This window comes from Diabrotica undecimpunctata, chromosome 7 (assembly GCF_040954645.1).
Source record: "Diabrotica undecimpunctata isolate CICGRU chromosome 7, icDiaUnde3, whole genome shotgun sequence".
NCBI lineage: Eukaryota > Metazoa > Arthropoda > Insecta > Coleoptera > Chrysomelidae > Diabrotica > Diabrotica undecimpunctata.
In genome coordinates, this window is record NC_092809.1 from 110,967,972 (window position 1) to 110,985,116 (window position 17,145).

A 17,145-nucleotide genomic window follows, 5' to 3' on the forward strand; every position below is an offset into this window, starting at 1 on the left:
ACAATAAAATTAACTTTACCTAGTAACCTAGGTACCTGAGGTATAAAAACCCTCAATATGTAAAATCAAGGTTCTTTAATCAGTGTGTACTACATTGTCTGTGATCTTAGCCGAAAACATTGAAGATTTTCAGAGACTGGTGACCAGAATAGCAGAGTATGGAAAAGAGTATGGTCTAACAATGAATGTCAAGAAGACGAAATTTATGAGAATATCGAAAACTCAAAGAAATAATGAGAATCTTCTAATAAACGGAACCAACGTCGAACAAGTGGACAAATATGCATACCTGGGAACAATGATTAACTCCACAAATGATTACAATCAGGAGATCAAAATAAGAATAGAAAAGGCTAGAGCAAATTTCAACAAAATGAGAAGAGTTCTATGTACCAGTGATTTAAAACTGGAACTAAGAGTTAGGTTGGCGAGGTGCTATGTTTTTTCGACTTTATTTTATGGAATAGAATCTTGGACCTTGAATGCGACATCAATGAAAAAACTGGAATCATTTGAGCTGTGGGTGTACAGAAGAATTCTGAAAATATCATGGACAGAACACGTCACAAACAAAGAGGTTCTGGGAAGGATGAACAAAGAAATGGAAATTTTAAATACAGTAAAAACAAGAAAATTACAATATCTCGGACATATTACACGTGGAGAGAAATACACCTTGCTCCAACTGATTATGCAGGGAAAGATCCAAGGAAAGAGAAGCATAGGGAGGCGTAGAATGTCATGGCTGCGCAACCTGAGAGAGTGGTACAGATGTACATCAAATGAACTTTTAAGAGCAGCCGTCTCAAAAGTCCGAATAGCTATGATGATTGCCGACCTCCGCCGCGGAGATGGCACTTAAAGAAGAAGACTACATTGTCTCACATACAACTCCCAAACATAGCCATTTACCAATTACAACATAGACAGATGTTGAAAACGTGACGATCTATGGAAAAGCCAAAGCAAAATTAAATATATTGAAATACCGTTAACAGTGCATTTTGTTTAATTTTGATTGTAATCGATATGACTTTTTGGTCATCTACTCAAAGAAATCAATCAAAGTGTATTGACAGATATTTTTTTGCGAAGGGAAACTAATTATTTTTAAAAATTCATAGATATACAGACAAAAAACAGCTGCTTACTATTGATAATTAAAAAAAAATGTTATAATAGTAATATTATTAAAAAAAACTTAATATTGAAACTTTGCTATGCTTTTATTAATTTTAATACAAGTATACTAGAACCATGTCTAGACTGTGTTAACACCCATTTTTTGTTTTTACAGACGAATATGTTACAATACGATATAAACAGAGAAGAGGTATTAAAATTAAAACTATATTATACGCAATGCTTTTATACGTGCTTGTGCTAACCTATTAAGACTTATTTTTCGCCTCATAATAAAGTTCTAAAAACAATAAAACGGTGTACGTCTTCCAAAGAAGACCAAGTAATCAAAATAATATGTCAAAATAATAATTTATGTTCAAGAATTAAATACAAATATTAAAAAATGTTCTCGAATAATGATAGACAAGTTTTATAATTAATATATTTATAACAGTTATTTATAGTGATAAAATACCTATATACTCCAGTCGCCAGAGACGAAAATGACACTGAACCTCTAAAAATCATACGAACAAGTTGAATTTTACTTTAAATTTTGTGAAGCCAAAAAAGATGCAAAAAAGTTTGCTACTCCCATTCTCGGGCTTCCCTCTAAAAGACCACTTTGTAGGAGGGAAAACGAATAACTATTTACCAAGAATCTGCACGACGTAGAAAAAAATGTTTCAATTCAAACAAGTGTACTATTGAAGTAGTATAAAAGACGTATCTTAAAAATATTAAGATAAAAACAGTGATCCAAAAATATTAAAATATCAAAAATATTCTATTGCAATAAATAATTGTTTTTCAATACAAAACTTGAATACACGTATTGGATAACATACGTGTCTTGTTTCAAAATACTTTTGTCACATTTCAAGTTTAACCTTGTAGATTCAGCAGTTTTATAAACTAATTTCGCCTAGTATCGAGTTGATCTGTAATAGAATACTGATGTTATAACAAGACAAACCGAAAGCAATCGGAGTCATTTAATAATCGTAATTCATTCGTAGTCGGTATTCGTAATTTAAGATGTAAACACTTAATTAATTAAATAAGTAATGTTATCTACTATAGTACTTAGTGTCCTAAGAAATAAATTGTATGAAGCCATGGATGAATTCTACATCCCCGATAAACTGATAAGATTGGTTAAGGCTACAATGCGTAAAGTTGTTTGCAAAGTCGAAATACAGGGCGAACAATCACAGGCATTTGAAACGCATGTTGGGCTGCGACAGGGAGATGCGCTGGCGTGTCTCCTTTTCAACATAACTTTGGAAAAGGCGGTCAGGGATGCCCAAATAGACAGCGGAGAAAACATTTTTAATAAATCATCCCAAATTTTGGCATATGCAGATGATGTTGATCTAGTTGCCCGCACAACACGCAAGCTAGAAGAAATGTATACCACCTTGTTAAACGCCTCAAAAAACATGGGCCTGCAAGTAAATGAAGATAAAACTAAGATAATGGCATTAACACCCAACGATAGAGCCAGAAACATCGGCCACCAATTCACGGTTGATAATTCTACCTTTGAAGTGGTGGACAAATTCACATACTTGGGCTCCCTGATCACCAAGGAGAACGTCATGACGGAAGAAATCAAGCGAAGAATAATCCTAGCAAACAAATGCTATTTTGGACTGAGTAGATATATGAGAAGCAGAAACAAGCCAAAAAACAAAAATAACCTATACAAAACCCTGATACAACCAGTGTTGACATATGGGTCGGAGACATGGACCATTTCCAAGGCAGATGAAAATCTCCTGCTTATATTTGAACGAAGGATCCTGAGAAGAATATTTGGTGGCATCTGTGAAAATGGTGTTTGAAGAAGGATGTACAACTACGAGATATATCACAGATATAAACATATATTTGGTGGTAAAGACGTAATATCCTTTATAAAAATAGGAAGACTGAGATGGGCAGGACATCTGGCAAGATCACAGCAAAACAACCCTCCTAGAAGAATCCTTATGTCACAACCTGTGGGAAGTAGAAGTAGGGGTAGACCAAAACTCAGATGGAGGGATGGTGTAGATTAGGATGGTAGACAAATAGGCGCAGCAAACTGGCAACAGTTGGCAATGGATAGAACTGACTGGCGTAATAGACTTGGGAAGGTCGAGGCTCTTTTATAGGGCTGTAGCACCAATGATGATGATGATCTACTATAAGTTATCTCGTTGTAAATAGTAGTAAATAAATTCGATGCATCAAAACTTAATATATTCACCAATCCTCCTCTCCTAAGTCAAGATGTAGTTACGTAAGAAATATCGCCAATACATTTAGGCATTAATATGATGGCGATTTGAGATACCAGATACCATTTTGTGTATAATGAATCGTTTTCTCAGAACCAACGCTTGAAGCGACGGGTGATTTAGAATGTCAGTTACGCGCGCGAAATCAATTTTTTAAATAAAATTTGTATTAACTGGACGGTAAAAATTCGATATCTTTTGAATCAATTGAATTCAGTATCTATAAAGCTGTTAAATAAATACACGGTGTGTGTTTTTTCCCTATTTTTTTACGATTCTTATGAGATAAAATAAAATTTACCTTTTCCGTTGACCGGCCACTATAGAATTTCCATTGTTAAAACCTAATCTTCAAAACCTAGTGCATTGAATTATGAGTTTGAGTTTTGGTAACAAATTTAAGGCATCTGAAATATGCCTAAAAAATGCTGGATTTAAACTTTTCCATTACAAACGATCTTAAACGTTTAAAAACTTCTTTTTGATTACAAAAGTTTATTTATTACGCTTCGTAAGAGGACAAAGAATGGAGGTAAAGGAACTAATAGAATCAAAATACATAGAAAAGGATACGTGGATTGACTACCTAAAAAAGCTCTATGCAGCGGAAGAACGAACGACGCTAGAACCAAAAACACCAGAAATTACCACAAATGAAGAACTTAATATAAATGTACAGGAAGTTCGGAAAATACTTGAAACCATAAAGAACAGAAAAGCAGCAGGTAAAGACGGGATACCAAACGAATTACTGAAATATGGTGGAGCAGCAATGACAGAACAATTAACAACATTAATTATTAAAATTATAAAACACAATAAAATACAGGAAGAATGGAGAACGAGCGAACTAATTCTACTATTCAAAAAAGGACATAAAAAACAGCCAGAAAACTACGGAGTTATAAAGATCTCTTAAATACTACCCTAAAAGTTACAACTAAAATTTTACAAGTGCTAATAAATCAGAGGATAAGTTCAGCAGATGAACAACGGAGTTTTCGTATTGGAAGATCATGTACAGATGGAATATTCGTTTTAAAGCAAATTACTAAGAAATGACTAGAGTAGAATAAACTAGCATTTCTGTGTCTGATTGACCTAAAGAAAGCGTTTGACAGAGTAAGACTCAAAGATGGAATCCATCTTTTGTATAATAGAGAAGTTTCCCTAAATATTATAAAACTATCGAAAACATTTAATACTCTTTAATTTAATGATGGATAAAATCATCAAAAGCGTTAACAAATGAAGAGGATACAGAATGGGAAACAAAGAAATAAAAATACTCTGTTACGCAGACGACGCAATATTGATAGCCCAAGATGAAGATAGTCGATGCAAAGACTGGTCCACAGATTTAATATAAGAGCACAAGAATTTAATATGACAATCTCATCTCAGAAAACTAAAACAATAGTAGTCAGCAAAAAACCAATCAGATGTAAAATAGAAATTGATGGCATCAGTATTGAACAAGCCATCATCATCACCAACCAGCCTTCATTTATCACGTTAACTGCTGGACATAGACGTGCGTCATGCATTCTCGCTTCTCTATAGCGAGCATTGAACAAGTAATGAAAATAAAATACCTGGAAATTACACTGTCCAGCTATGCAGACCTGGACAAAGAAGTGAGAGTTCAAGTACAAAAAGAAAATAGACTGGCAGGATACTTTAATAACACTATATGGAAAAAACAGAAACACATTAACACTGAGATGAAGTCAAGAATATATAAAGCCAGTGTAAGACCATTACTGACATATGCCTCAAGAACAAGACCCGACACAGCCACAACGCAAAGGCTACTGGAAACGGCAGAGATGTGAGTACTGAGAAGAATTACAGGAAATATGCTGAAAGATTGAAAGAGAACTGAAGGCATTAGAAGAAAATGTAACGTACAATGTATACAGGAATGGGCACAAAATATAAAAAAAGAATTAAATACCCACATAGGCAGACTGGAGGAGACCCGTGTCATCAAAATAGCAGGAGATGTCATCGATCGGCAAAAGAAGTATCGGACCTTCCATAGAGGTATTAATCCACCAATAAGCAAGCAGAATTGCTTATAAAGAGGAAGAAGAAGAAGAGAAGAAGTATGTTTTTCGTAACTACACAACTTCTGCTACAAATTCCATCCAATGACGTCTTCGTGGAAGCATTTTCCGTGAAGTGATATCGTTTGTAATGTAAAAGTTTAAATTCAGCGTTTTTTGGGCAGCTTCAAATCAAAACTGAAAATCAAAAGTTCATGCTATATTTCATGTTTTGAAGATTAGGCGTTAACAATGGAAATTTTTTAATGACCGGTCAATGGAAGGTATAAACATTATTGAACAGCTTTATGAACTTATTGAGCATTATTGAACTTTTGACTTCATTTACGGCAAAATACAAACATTGCGTACGAAAGCTGCACTCTTCACCTTTAAAACACATTTTGATTTTTGTCGATATGACACTCTAATCAAAAGATATCGGATCTTTACCGTCGAGTAGATACAATTTTTTTAACCTGCAAATTTTATTTTACGCGCGTAACTGATATTCAAAATTACCATTGATTGTGCGCATTACATTCATACATACATTATACATTCATAACATACATACATTCTACACAAAAAGTGCTAATAAATATGTTTATTCAAAATTACCTCAGCCACATTTCTTGTTTAATATTTCTTTCTACAGCGTACAAATTCTTGGTAAATCGATGTTTTTCGCCCCCCCCCCCCCAACCCCCTTCAAGGGGAGTTTTAGGAAGTCCGGGAATATGAGCGGCAAAACTGCATCTTTTTGTAGTCCCAAAATTAACATTCTCAGCAAAATTCAGCTTGTTCCTACGATTTTTAGAGGTTCAGTGGCATTTTCGTCTCTGACGACTGGAGTAGCGCGGCTATAAATAGTTCTAATGTGCGCCTAATAAAAGTAAACCTTCTGCACCAAGTAGGCCAACATGCTACTGTTAATAATAAGGAAAAATTATTACTTAAGTGAAAAAATTTATTAAATATTTCACATATTATTTAGTGTATAGTATTTTTTGACTTGGCGTTATTGTGCAATCGCAGTAAGAAAATCCAAACTTGATTTATATCAACCAGTTGAGCAGGCGGGATTTAGAACAATGTTTGGTACTACTGATCATCTGCAAACTATCAGAACAGTGATCTAAAAAACCTCAGAATATAATGTACCCTTACATATGGCATTTATTGACTTCCACAAGGCTTTCGATGGTGTTTAAACTTGGTCCTTTTTGTCAGACCTAAAGGATGCTCAAATAAACTCACGACTCACGATACACTACACTCGTTAAAAACATATACGAACAGGCCACCTTCCACATCAAAATTAATGAAGATACAAAACTGAAAAAATGAACCTTGCGTAGCCCAATGTATAGGGGAAATATATACTTCAAGTCTCCCAATATAATGGGACTAACACTTTTTAATAGATTACCAATTCATATAAAATTTTGTAAGAGCATGGCAAGCTTTAAACTATATTTAAAGGAGGTTTTGGACATTTAAACTCACCCGTTTTTTATTCAGTTGGAGAATTTCTTCAATTTTAAAAGTTACTCTTTTTGTTGTTAGTTTGTTTGGTGGGTTTGTTTATTTGTTTGTTTTATTTACTTAACTGACCAATTCTACATAGACTATATTTTTGTCTAAAACAAAATAAAGCATATATTTATTTATTTAATTCGATAGTAATAAAAGATACCAATTCTGGAAGCGGTAATCGCGCTCATCATCCATTTTATTCTAGCAGTGCTACTATTTTAATTCGTTAGTGTAAACAGGTGGAACTTTTTACCTACTAATTGACTTTTAAGAACCTCCTTTTTATTTTACGATTTGTCACAATGCACATTAGAAATGCTCAACTTCATGATTCACCAAGAATTTATTGGGTATAAACATTTTGGAAGGTTTGGCCTGTATAGTATATTCTACTTTTTTGTAACAGTTTAATTACAGTAAGTGATAAACTGGAAAAAGAATTATAGATATATTACATCGTGTTTGGAAGAAAGAACTATAATTTATTCAGTTAATCGCTCAACGTGTTGATTGTCTAAATAACTACAAAGAGCTTTATTATAAGGAAAATAATTAAGTCTAAATATGCTTTTATATGGTTTCATTTTTAATCACAACACTAGGGTTAAGAACTATTACATCGCTGCACATTTTTAATACTAACACGACATTACTATGTATACTTACGCTTTCATGCTAGTATTTAATAATATGTCGTACACAGGGTGACTCTTTGGGAGTTCCAATTAGACATTTTAGAGAAGCTTGACATAATTAGTATCTGAAAATTTAGTATGAGAGTTTTTTAGATATGCCCAATGAATCTAAAATATTTAAAGTCCACTACCACAACTCCAGAATTCTCTAAAACTTTCTTATTTTAAATATAATGCCACGTCCTTATATTCCCTCAATATAAGGTTATTTTACTATATACTGAGTGTTTTACAAGATAAGACCAATTTTATTATGAAACAGTATCCGATTTGACACCGTGTGCTTTTAAAAATACTAAAATTGAGATTTTGATTGGTACAATATTTTTAGTACTGTCTATTTCGATGAAACTTAAAAATTTTGTAGATAAAATACTATTTAATACACAGCGTGGTTCAAAACACGTACTTACAAATTTCTCAACTATCTTAAATGGATCACCGTATATGTTATGACCTTATTCGAAAGAAATTTAAAAGTTGTTTAAGTTTTGTGAACTACTTCCTATAACTAAATCTAACTGTTTAATGTCTTTACTCCTCTTTCGATCTCTCAGCGTATTTCCTGTAATTCTTCTCAGTACTCTTATCTCTGCCGTTTTCAGTAGTCTTTGTGTTGTGGCTGTGTCGGGTCTTGCTTAGAATGCATATGTCATTATTGGTCTTACACTGGCTTTATAAATTCTTAACTATATTTTCAATAGTTTTTATGAGATCCAGGGGAACGTTTCGATTATACAAGAGATGGATATAAAATCAATAAAAATAAAATCAATAAAGATTTTTGTCCCTTTATTCTTACTTTACCTCTCACAAGCAAGCTTAGAGTTTTAAGCTGAAAACACACCTAAGCGATCACGACGCTATGGCGTTCTCGATAGTGACCGCGATTCGATTCGTCTGAAACACATACTGGTAGCGACCTGCTGGCGATCAAGGGATTTTGTGTAACGTTGTGACGGCAATCGCGGCGATATAATTAGTTTAGCGTTAAGAACATAGCAGTTTACGTTTATCCCTGGTTGCGTTAATGCAAATAATAAGAGAGATTCTATAGAATAAGAGAGGGAATGGAACTTTTCTTTCCGGAATCCTGGTGAGTATTTGCCCTCGGCGGTGGCAAAGAGTTTTAAGTGTTTGCTTGGCTCGGTTGTTTGAGCCAGCTGTAGTGCTGAGGATATTTCTCTTGCTGAGGGTTCAGATTCTGCCTTTAATTGATGTTATGTTTGCTACTTGGTGGATGAGTGCGCATAGACGCATGCCTTGTATTCGATTATTGGTCTTATATATAAGTTTTATAGGTGTGCAATAGTGTTTTATTTGACGTGTTGCCCAGTTTACCAGACAACGCTCCCAAGAGTTCTGCCCTTTTTCTTACCCTGTCTAGGGTGTTTGTATGTCGGTCTTTCAGTTGAGAGTCCTATTAAAATTAGCACCCAAATAGGACACCAAGCTTCTGAACTCAATGTCTTCTTTTAGCAAGGTTATCCGGCTCCGAGCATTACGGTGGTGGGGAGATTTAAATAATATTAATTGAGTTTTGGAGGCGTTAATAGTGACTCTCCATCTATTGCACCACCTTGTAACGAAATATTTTGCCTACCACATAGGGTATTATTATGGGGGGTTGAAAATTGGGGGGACAGAAGTTACTGGGGTGGAGATAGGGCAAGCAAAATAAACGATACTTATGCGAACGGCACTCAGGGTTTATTTGGAGCAGCTGGGTCGTGGATAAGTTGAATGGCAAGGGGGTTGGATTGAATCAATTAAAAAAATGAAACAAAGGGGTACTTACATGAATCTCTTGGAACAAATGGACAAACAAAACAACAGGAAGGACCTCTAGCAATTTAAAATGGACGCCGCTTCGAGGTGTCAAATTATAACGATTACAACAACTAGTTGTAACTATTGAAATAATTATTAGAAATGAAAAATATATCTTTTTAAATGAACTCAAAAAGGGGTTAGAGAGTTAGTTAAGAGAAGTAAACAAAATGGTTTAGGAAACAAATTAAACATTTATTTGTTGTCTCACCACAAACAGTTACAAAAATAGACAATACAAAAATAATTACGATATAAATAGTTACAAGGATTTATACCAAAATAATAAAAAAGAAAAACTTACATATGTCCTATTCGTTTACAAACTCTGTTTAGAAGTGAGATGTACTACAAAACTTACAAAAAATTGTTACTGCATGGAGGTTAACATTCTTAAAAAAAAACAAAGCAAATTAATGTCAAATATGATTAGATAGTACAATATTAATTATTACAAATTCTTTTTGTTATGAAAGCAGATTATTATTATTAAAAAATGTCTATATTTACTTTAAATTTTAACACAAAAAAGTTACCTGGATTGCATTGGGGTTTACACAAAAATTCTGGGGGTAGAAACTAGACTTCACTGGAACTCAAACTCTGTACCACTCTAACAAATTCATCTCCACTGTGATCGGACAAGACAAAATTGAGATTAGAAATTGGGCACGGGGACACAAACTTTGGAGCTCTGCTTCTTAAAATGACTGGAACAATGTCGGTATATTTCAAATCCTTACTTTAACTGTTAAATGTTAAACGTTAACTATTAAATGAACAATTAACTGCCACTAAACTTATTTTCCATAAAAATTCACGAAGAATGAGAAAACAATACAAATTCGACGTAGAATTTTGGACAAACGCTAGAAGCAGCTGACAACGCCTCAGCGAGAGTGAGCAATTATCTTTTAAATTCATTCACTTAACTTGGTATAAACAAAAATGATATAAACACTAAACGAAAATATTTATTTAAAACGCAGTATCGAGCGGTTTAACGATCACAGAATACCGAGGAAATACCCATCTGTGAAATAATAAACAAACTCTAAAATGGTTTACATTAACTCTAGCGACGCAAATAAAAGGATTGAAAACACTTTTTAGGTATTTTAACTTGTACGATAGGAACTGAAATACACTAAAAATATTCTTCGATACTTTAGCAAATACGAGGGAATTTCAATATATATCAAGGAATTTTAGAAATGCTACAACCGAACAACTCTGTTTAGGTAATTTTGAGCTCTATCGAATAATTTGTCCCAGCGTAGCCCTATGTGGGCCTGACGTGAGGAGCGTAGTGTCGTCAGCATATAGCAATAGGGATTCCGATCTAGCTTGAGGGCGGGGAATGTCATTGTTGTAGACTGTGTACAATATTGGAGCTAGAATTGAGCCCTGGGGTACTTCAGCTCGTGGAATGATTGGTGAGGAGAGTGTGTTGTCAACTTTGATCCGAATAGTCCGATTAGAGAGATAGGAATTTATTAGTTTAAAGAAACTTGTGGGCAGTCCAGGCAAATAGTAATGGATATCGATAAACTTGTAGAAAATTGTAGAAAATATGATATAATGTTGGACGTGGCCCACTTAGATTAAAAGAACGTACATATAAACAACAAAATCGTTCTGTAGCATCAACTGGTTCCCTAAAATTTGTTTGTTGTTTGGTGATTTTTTGTCTGATATAAAATTTCATCAAAACTTTCAAAATTCCTTCTAAAATATTTATAAAAACGGTTCTGATCTTTGGGTTCTGGGTACAATTTATGAAATTCTCCTTGTTGCTTGCGCCTTGGGTTAATGTCATGTACCCAAACATCTTTTCTTTTTCTGCAAAATAAGCTGCATAAATATCTGCATTTGTAAATGGAAAAAATAGAACGCCTAATCATACCTTTTATTAAATTTTTGCAATGCTTTTCTTTCTTGAAAATCGTACATTTTATAAACTATATTTCCAACTGTATTTGAAATCGCAGGTCGCTATCGGTCCAATGTGTTTGCTTTCTACAGAAACCGAGATCGCAATCGCCATCGTAGTCGCGAACTCAATCATGGTCTTTTAAATGTGTTCTACGCTTAAAACTTACAACTCAAAAATGTTTTGCATAATGTAATATTGTCAATGTTTTCCACCAAATCTGGTGAAATCAATAATTTTTTAACAAAATACTTTATTATATATATATATATATATATATATATATATATATATATATATATATATATATATATATATATAAAATTGTATGTTTTGAAAAAAACAATAAACAAAATTTAAAGGATTAACAATTTTTGATTATTATTTATAATATGTATTATAAATATTTTTTTAAATTTGTACAGATATAGGAACGCCGTACGCCGTATGCATTAATATGCCATATTTCCACCTCTTGCATCAATGCAAGACTAAATGCGATATCCCATGCTTCTAATAAGTGTATTAATGTAGTCCTGGTCCATGGTGCACCATTCTTCAATCGCTGCTATTCTAAGGTCTTGTAGTGTCCTTGGGGGTGGCTGCCAGGACTGAATTTTTCTTTTCAGCATATCCCATCCGTGCTCACTGGGATTGAGGTCAGGTGAGCAAGGTGGCCATTGTAATCTGACGATATCTTCTGTCTCTAAAAAATCTGCCACATGTCTCGTACGATGGGAAGGCGCATTGTCGTCCATAAAAATAAATTCTGGACCAACAGCTCCTCGCCACAAGCGTACAACAGGCCTAAGAATGGTATCAATATAAATCTGTCCACATTCATGTTACCAACAATAGGAATTAAAGGAGTTTTATTATTTAGCATGATGCCGCCCCAAAACATTATGGAGGCACCTTGATATGGGACTCTTTGGACAGCTTGGTTAAGTCTATCTTGTCGAATTGGGTTCCTCCAAATCCTAATTCGGCGATTATCTGACATATCCGGCAAAAAGCTAATTTTGGTTTCATTAGAAAATAACACGTTTCCCCATCTGTTGTCATGCCAGTGTAAATGTTCATTGGCCCATTCCAGTCGAGTCCTTTTCTGCTCTAACGTAAACTTTGGTATAAACAATGGTCTTCTTGTAAATAAATTCGGCGAATGTAACCTGTTTCTAATAGTCTGATCGCAAATTACAATATTATGAGCTTGCTGGAGTTCTCTTCTAATAGCTGAGGCAGTCATAGAGGGGTTTCTCCGGGCAGTTAACGTTAAAAAGCGTTCTTGGACATTGGTAGTAATTCTGGGTCTTCCGCTTTTTTGGACGATCGCTAACAGAATTCGTCTCTCGATACTTTTTCACAATCCGAGACACATCACTCTGATTAACTCCAACCCGGATAGCAACGTCGACTTGTGTGTGGCCTTCCTCAATCAAAGTAACGATTCTAGCTCTGTTGAACTCAGATATCACTTCGTCGCCTGAGAATTATACTGTTCCATCTCCTAAAACTCAATTTTACAGGAGAACGTTTTTAAATTTAATGTAAAATATTTTTGATATTATTGAAAAATTGTTTTACAGATCATGATCACTGTTTGCATATTAAATTACTTTTTATTATAGTGCTTTATTATTGCCAATTAAAACAACATTAACATGTAATACGGAAAAATTTATTTGGATATAGAACAAAAGGAACATTTAACTGAAATATTTGGGATATAGAACATGTATAGTGGATATAGAACTAACTAATTCTTAAAATGTTTTATTGGTGGTAACGACAAATTATCAAATAAAAACCAAAATTTATTAAATATATGACCGTAACTTAAACAAAAATACAATTATTAGGTGTACTAAAAAAACAATAATCTTCTATTTCTCGCTACTTTCCTTATTTGTCTATTTCTTTTGTTTTTCTTTGTTGCACATGATACTTGAATTGTGCTTCAAAACAACATTGTAAAACTCTTTATCAACTTCCGGCATGAACGGTATCATCTCTTTGAGATGCTTTTTCTTTAATTCAGGTAATTTTGGTGTTAAATTAACGAGTTGCAGCACTTCTGGTAAATTATTATGTATTTGACATCGCGTTTTTTTAACGTTTTCCAGTTTAATTTCCTTAAGTGGCCCTTCATATAGTTCACCATATTTTATGATTAAAGGAAATTCTTTTTCGTATATCAGATGTTTGACTTTAGTGTAAGGTACGTTTCGATAGGATAATTTTTCTGATTCTGCTTGGTAATTTTTATAATCTGCAGTGATCATTTGAAAAAATTTAAATTTCATTTTCCACAAGTTTGGAATCTTCGTTAAAATTTTTAACAAACTTACGGGGCTCCAAATATCTACATTTTTTACAAATCTTTCTATACAACTATGAGCTGCATCGACTTCTTGTACACAGCTGTGACCCGGTTCACCAAATTTCTGTTCTATTATTTTTATCTGACCTGAAGAATTGGATTGCAAAAAATGTTGCAAAGCAAATGTCATTATTGAATTTTTATTTTCAGGTACACAGCTGTCTGACCATAAAATTAATTTTTCAAGTGCAGGATTATCTAGTACTACTTTTTTAAGTATTTTAATCAAAGCACAAGAAATATGAAGTCCGCTTCTACCAGAAATCATTTCATGCCATAAGGCATTATATACGATCTTAGTTTTGTCGAAATGAGCAGTTAAATTATAACAAGAAAATTTTGTTTTATAATAAAAATTGCTTACGTTAGATTTTGGTAGCGAAAAAACTTTTTGCAGATCAAAACATAAAACACCAACACATTTGCCCTCGGAGGATATAAATTTGTCTCGGTTTTTTTCCTGATGTACCAAATCTTTATTTTTCTTGTGAGTTTCAAATTTTAAAATATCTGCTTCAGTCGGATTAGTAAGAGAATTATATGCTGCACACTTATCACATATATCTTTCTTGGGACAAAAGAATGTCAAATTAAATTCAGTATTGAATATTGTCCGATACATATGATATTTGACTGGTTCTGATTCTTGAGTTTTGTATAGATCATACATTTTTTGTAAATTTAAATTTCTTTCCAAATATTGTCTGGTAAAACTCTGTCGACAATAATGAGAGTCGACTCTTTGAAAAGAGTTAATATGTTCTCGTACTTTTTGTTTTTTTCCCTCGGAGATAGTTTTCTTCTGATGCCTGCCACGAATAGGGGAACGAACAATGCATCTAACATCATCTTTTACACTTTTAAAAAAGTAGTAAATCCTCTGTTTACTAATATTTAATGTATTAAAAAAGTAATGTTGGCAAACTCTCATTTTAACTCCACATACATAAAAAAAATATTGATATGAAAATGTTTTTTTGCTGGTTTCATTGTTTGTTCTTTTTCTTACTGCCAAAATACGCTTCACATGTTTTGAGTAGAACTGATTCTTTTTGTCATCATTAAGAGACCAAAACTGTCTATGAATTGTATCTCTTTCGTCAGGAGTAATTTTAGCAGTACACTGTAGTACACAATTTTCACAGATTTCTTTTCCCTGGTCCGCTTCATTGTATCAACATTCTTGTCCAGATTGTCGTTTATGTTTTCTTATATTTTGTTTCCAATCTGATGGTCTTCTTTTTCGTTTTCGACTAATCACCGCAGGTTTATTAACTTCTTCGTTAAGATACTCTTCTTCCTGTGCCATCTCAATTTGACTCTCAGGTAACTTTTGTAATTGAAGATTATTTTCTTTTTCTTCATAGTTTTGTGCCAATGCGTCTACTTCTTGCAGTGTGCTAAATTGTAAATTTTGTGTATCCATAGTGTTTTAAGTAACCATTTGTAAAACAACAACTTTTCCTTCATTTGGTGTCGCTTTAGGTCCGTGCTTATCTTGAGATGTTTCTTTACTAATGTTTTCTTTGTCGTTTTCGACATCCTCTTCGATAATATGCCACAAAGAGCTAAAATAAGATATTATTTAGTGGTATTATTTCTCAAAAAATTTAATGTAAGCTTACTTCCAAACGTCACTAGGACATGAAGAAGGCCTTGTTGGCGACGGTGAAAGTTTTGCACTCATTATAAACTGCAAAAAGAAATTGATTTAAATATCAATGTAGTAAGAAACACATGCAATTCGAATCAAAATTACAAAATTAAAAGGAACGAATTTGAAATATGACCACATTACTTTCTGAAACATTCATGCTAATCCACTCCTGTACTACTCTATTCATATCAAAACACATACAACCCGTATTAGTAATTTAATAGTTACAAATACATAATAATGTGTAACATATTTCTTTTTATAATAATTATCAAGATTTTTTATTGATTTGAATAGGTTTAATTACATTTTATTCAATAAAATATCCGTGTCTATGAAAATTTTGAGGTTAGGTAATATTGCAAATTCGTTTAATAAGGATGATTAAATCAACACAATAATATTAAACGTACTTACTTAAATTGTTTCAGGAATACCCACTACTATTTAGTTTAAATACATTTTCTTACTATTCACTTTTTACAAAAAACAATAGATCATTTACCAACATGCCATGATGTACATACACGTACAGTCCGGTATTAAGCACATTATGCGTAATGGATATAGAACACTATAATTCTAGTAACGTATTTATTCTAAAAGTTAAAGAGGATATAGAACAAAATAATTTTAAAAATATTTTGAGGCATACGGGATATAGAACTAAATGTTACTGAAAACTTTTAATTGGTTCTGAATATTATCATCATTTCAATGGATATAGAACAAGCTAATTTTTACAAAAATTTCTATGTATATAACTCCAAACTGCCAAAAAGTGGATATAGAACAGTATAATTCTCAGGCGACGACTTGTCTAATCATATTGTTCACTACAAAGTGAATAAAACGCAAACCAATTTTTACAAATATCGGTTTTCGAAAACTAATGAACGCAATATGAATACTGAGAATCTTTGCGACAATTAAGAAACAAAAAACAAGCAATAAAGTACATTTTTTAGTAGACAAAAAAAATCAGTGCAAAAAATTTCAAATGAGAAACGTTCAGTGGCGTTACAGATAATATGCAAAACATTTTTGAGTGTGTATTGTTGTGAATTTATTAAAAGGTTCAATATTTATAACACTTACGGATTTAATTTATTTCTTTATTTATATTAACTTATCTGACAATAATTTATATATATCCGTACGTAACAAATTCGCGAGCGCGGCGTCTTCAGAATTAACTGTCCATTCCAAATAAAGTTCCGTTATTATATACCAGTGCCGTTATCTCGAAAAATCTAAAACCTTCGATGGCGAAACGGTAAAGGCAAACTGGATTTCCCTCGCATCGGTTCTGGAAGGTCGCTCAGGTAAATCGAGGCCTCTCGTAAACTCTACAACATATTAGAATAAAAACATGTTTTAAAGGTTAAAACTATGACTCATATTTTTACGTAACATTGCCCCCTCTCAAAAGATGGTTCCTCCTGGAACCTTGTTGGGACTAGAACTGGAACGGTATGCTGGTATCGGCAACTGGACCCTCTTTTACAACTTCCAGTTGTATAAAAATGACAAGGGACGGTTTTCTCTCCGCACCAGTAACTATGCGGATTGCAACAGACTAACACCTGGACTTCGGTGTCTTTAAAGATCTCCTCCACCATATTTCGGATAACCCTCCAATCTAATTGG

The 17,145-nt window shown here is 33.3% G+C and overlaps 1 protein-coding gene across 14 annotated transcripts in view; it reads left to right on the top strand.

Annotated features, from left to right (window-relative positions):
- Positions 1–17,145, top strand: part of CAP (Cbl-associated protein) — a 573,660-nt gene that overhangs the window by 444,230 nt on the left and 112,285 nt on the right. For 13 of the 14 annotated variants that reach the window (XM_072537967.1, XM_072537966.1, XM_072537968.1 and 10 more), the window contains one exon: positions 1,298–1,333. The exons of the other annotated variant lie outside the window; for it this stretch is intronic. In XM_072537967.1, coding sequence (XP_072394068.1) covers positions 1,298–1,333 — 36 coding nt within the window. The remainder of the gene's footprint in view (positions 1–1,297; positions 1,334–17,145) is intronic. 14 annotated transcript variants of the gene reach the window in all.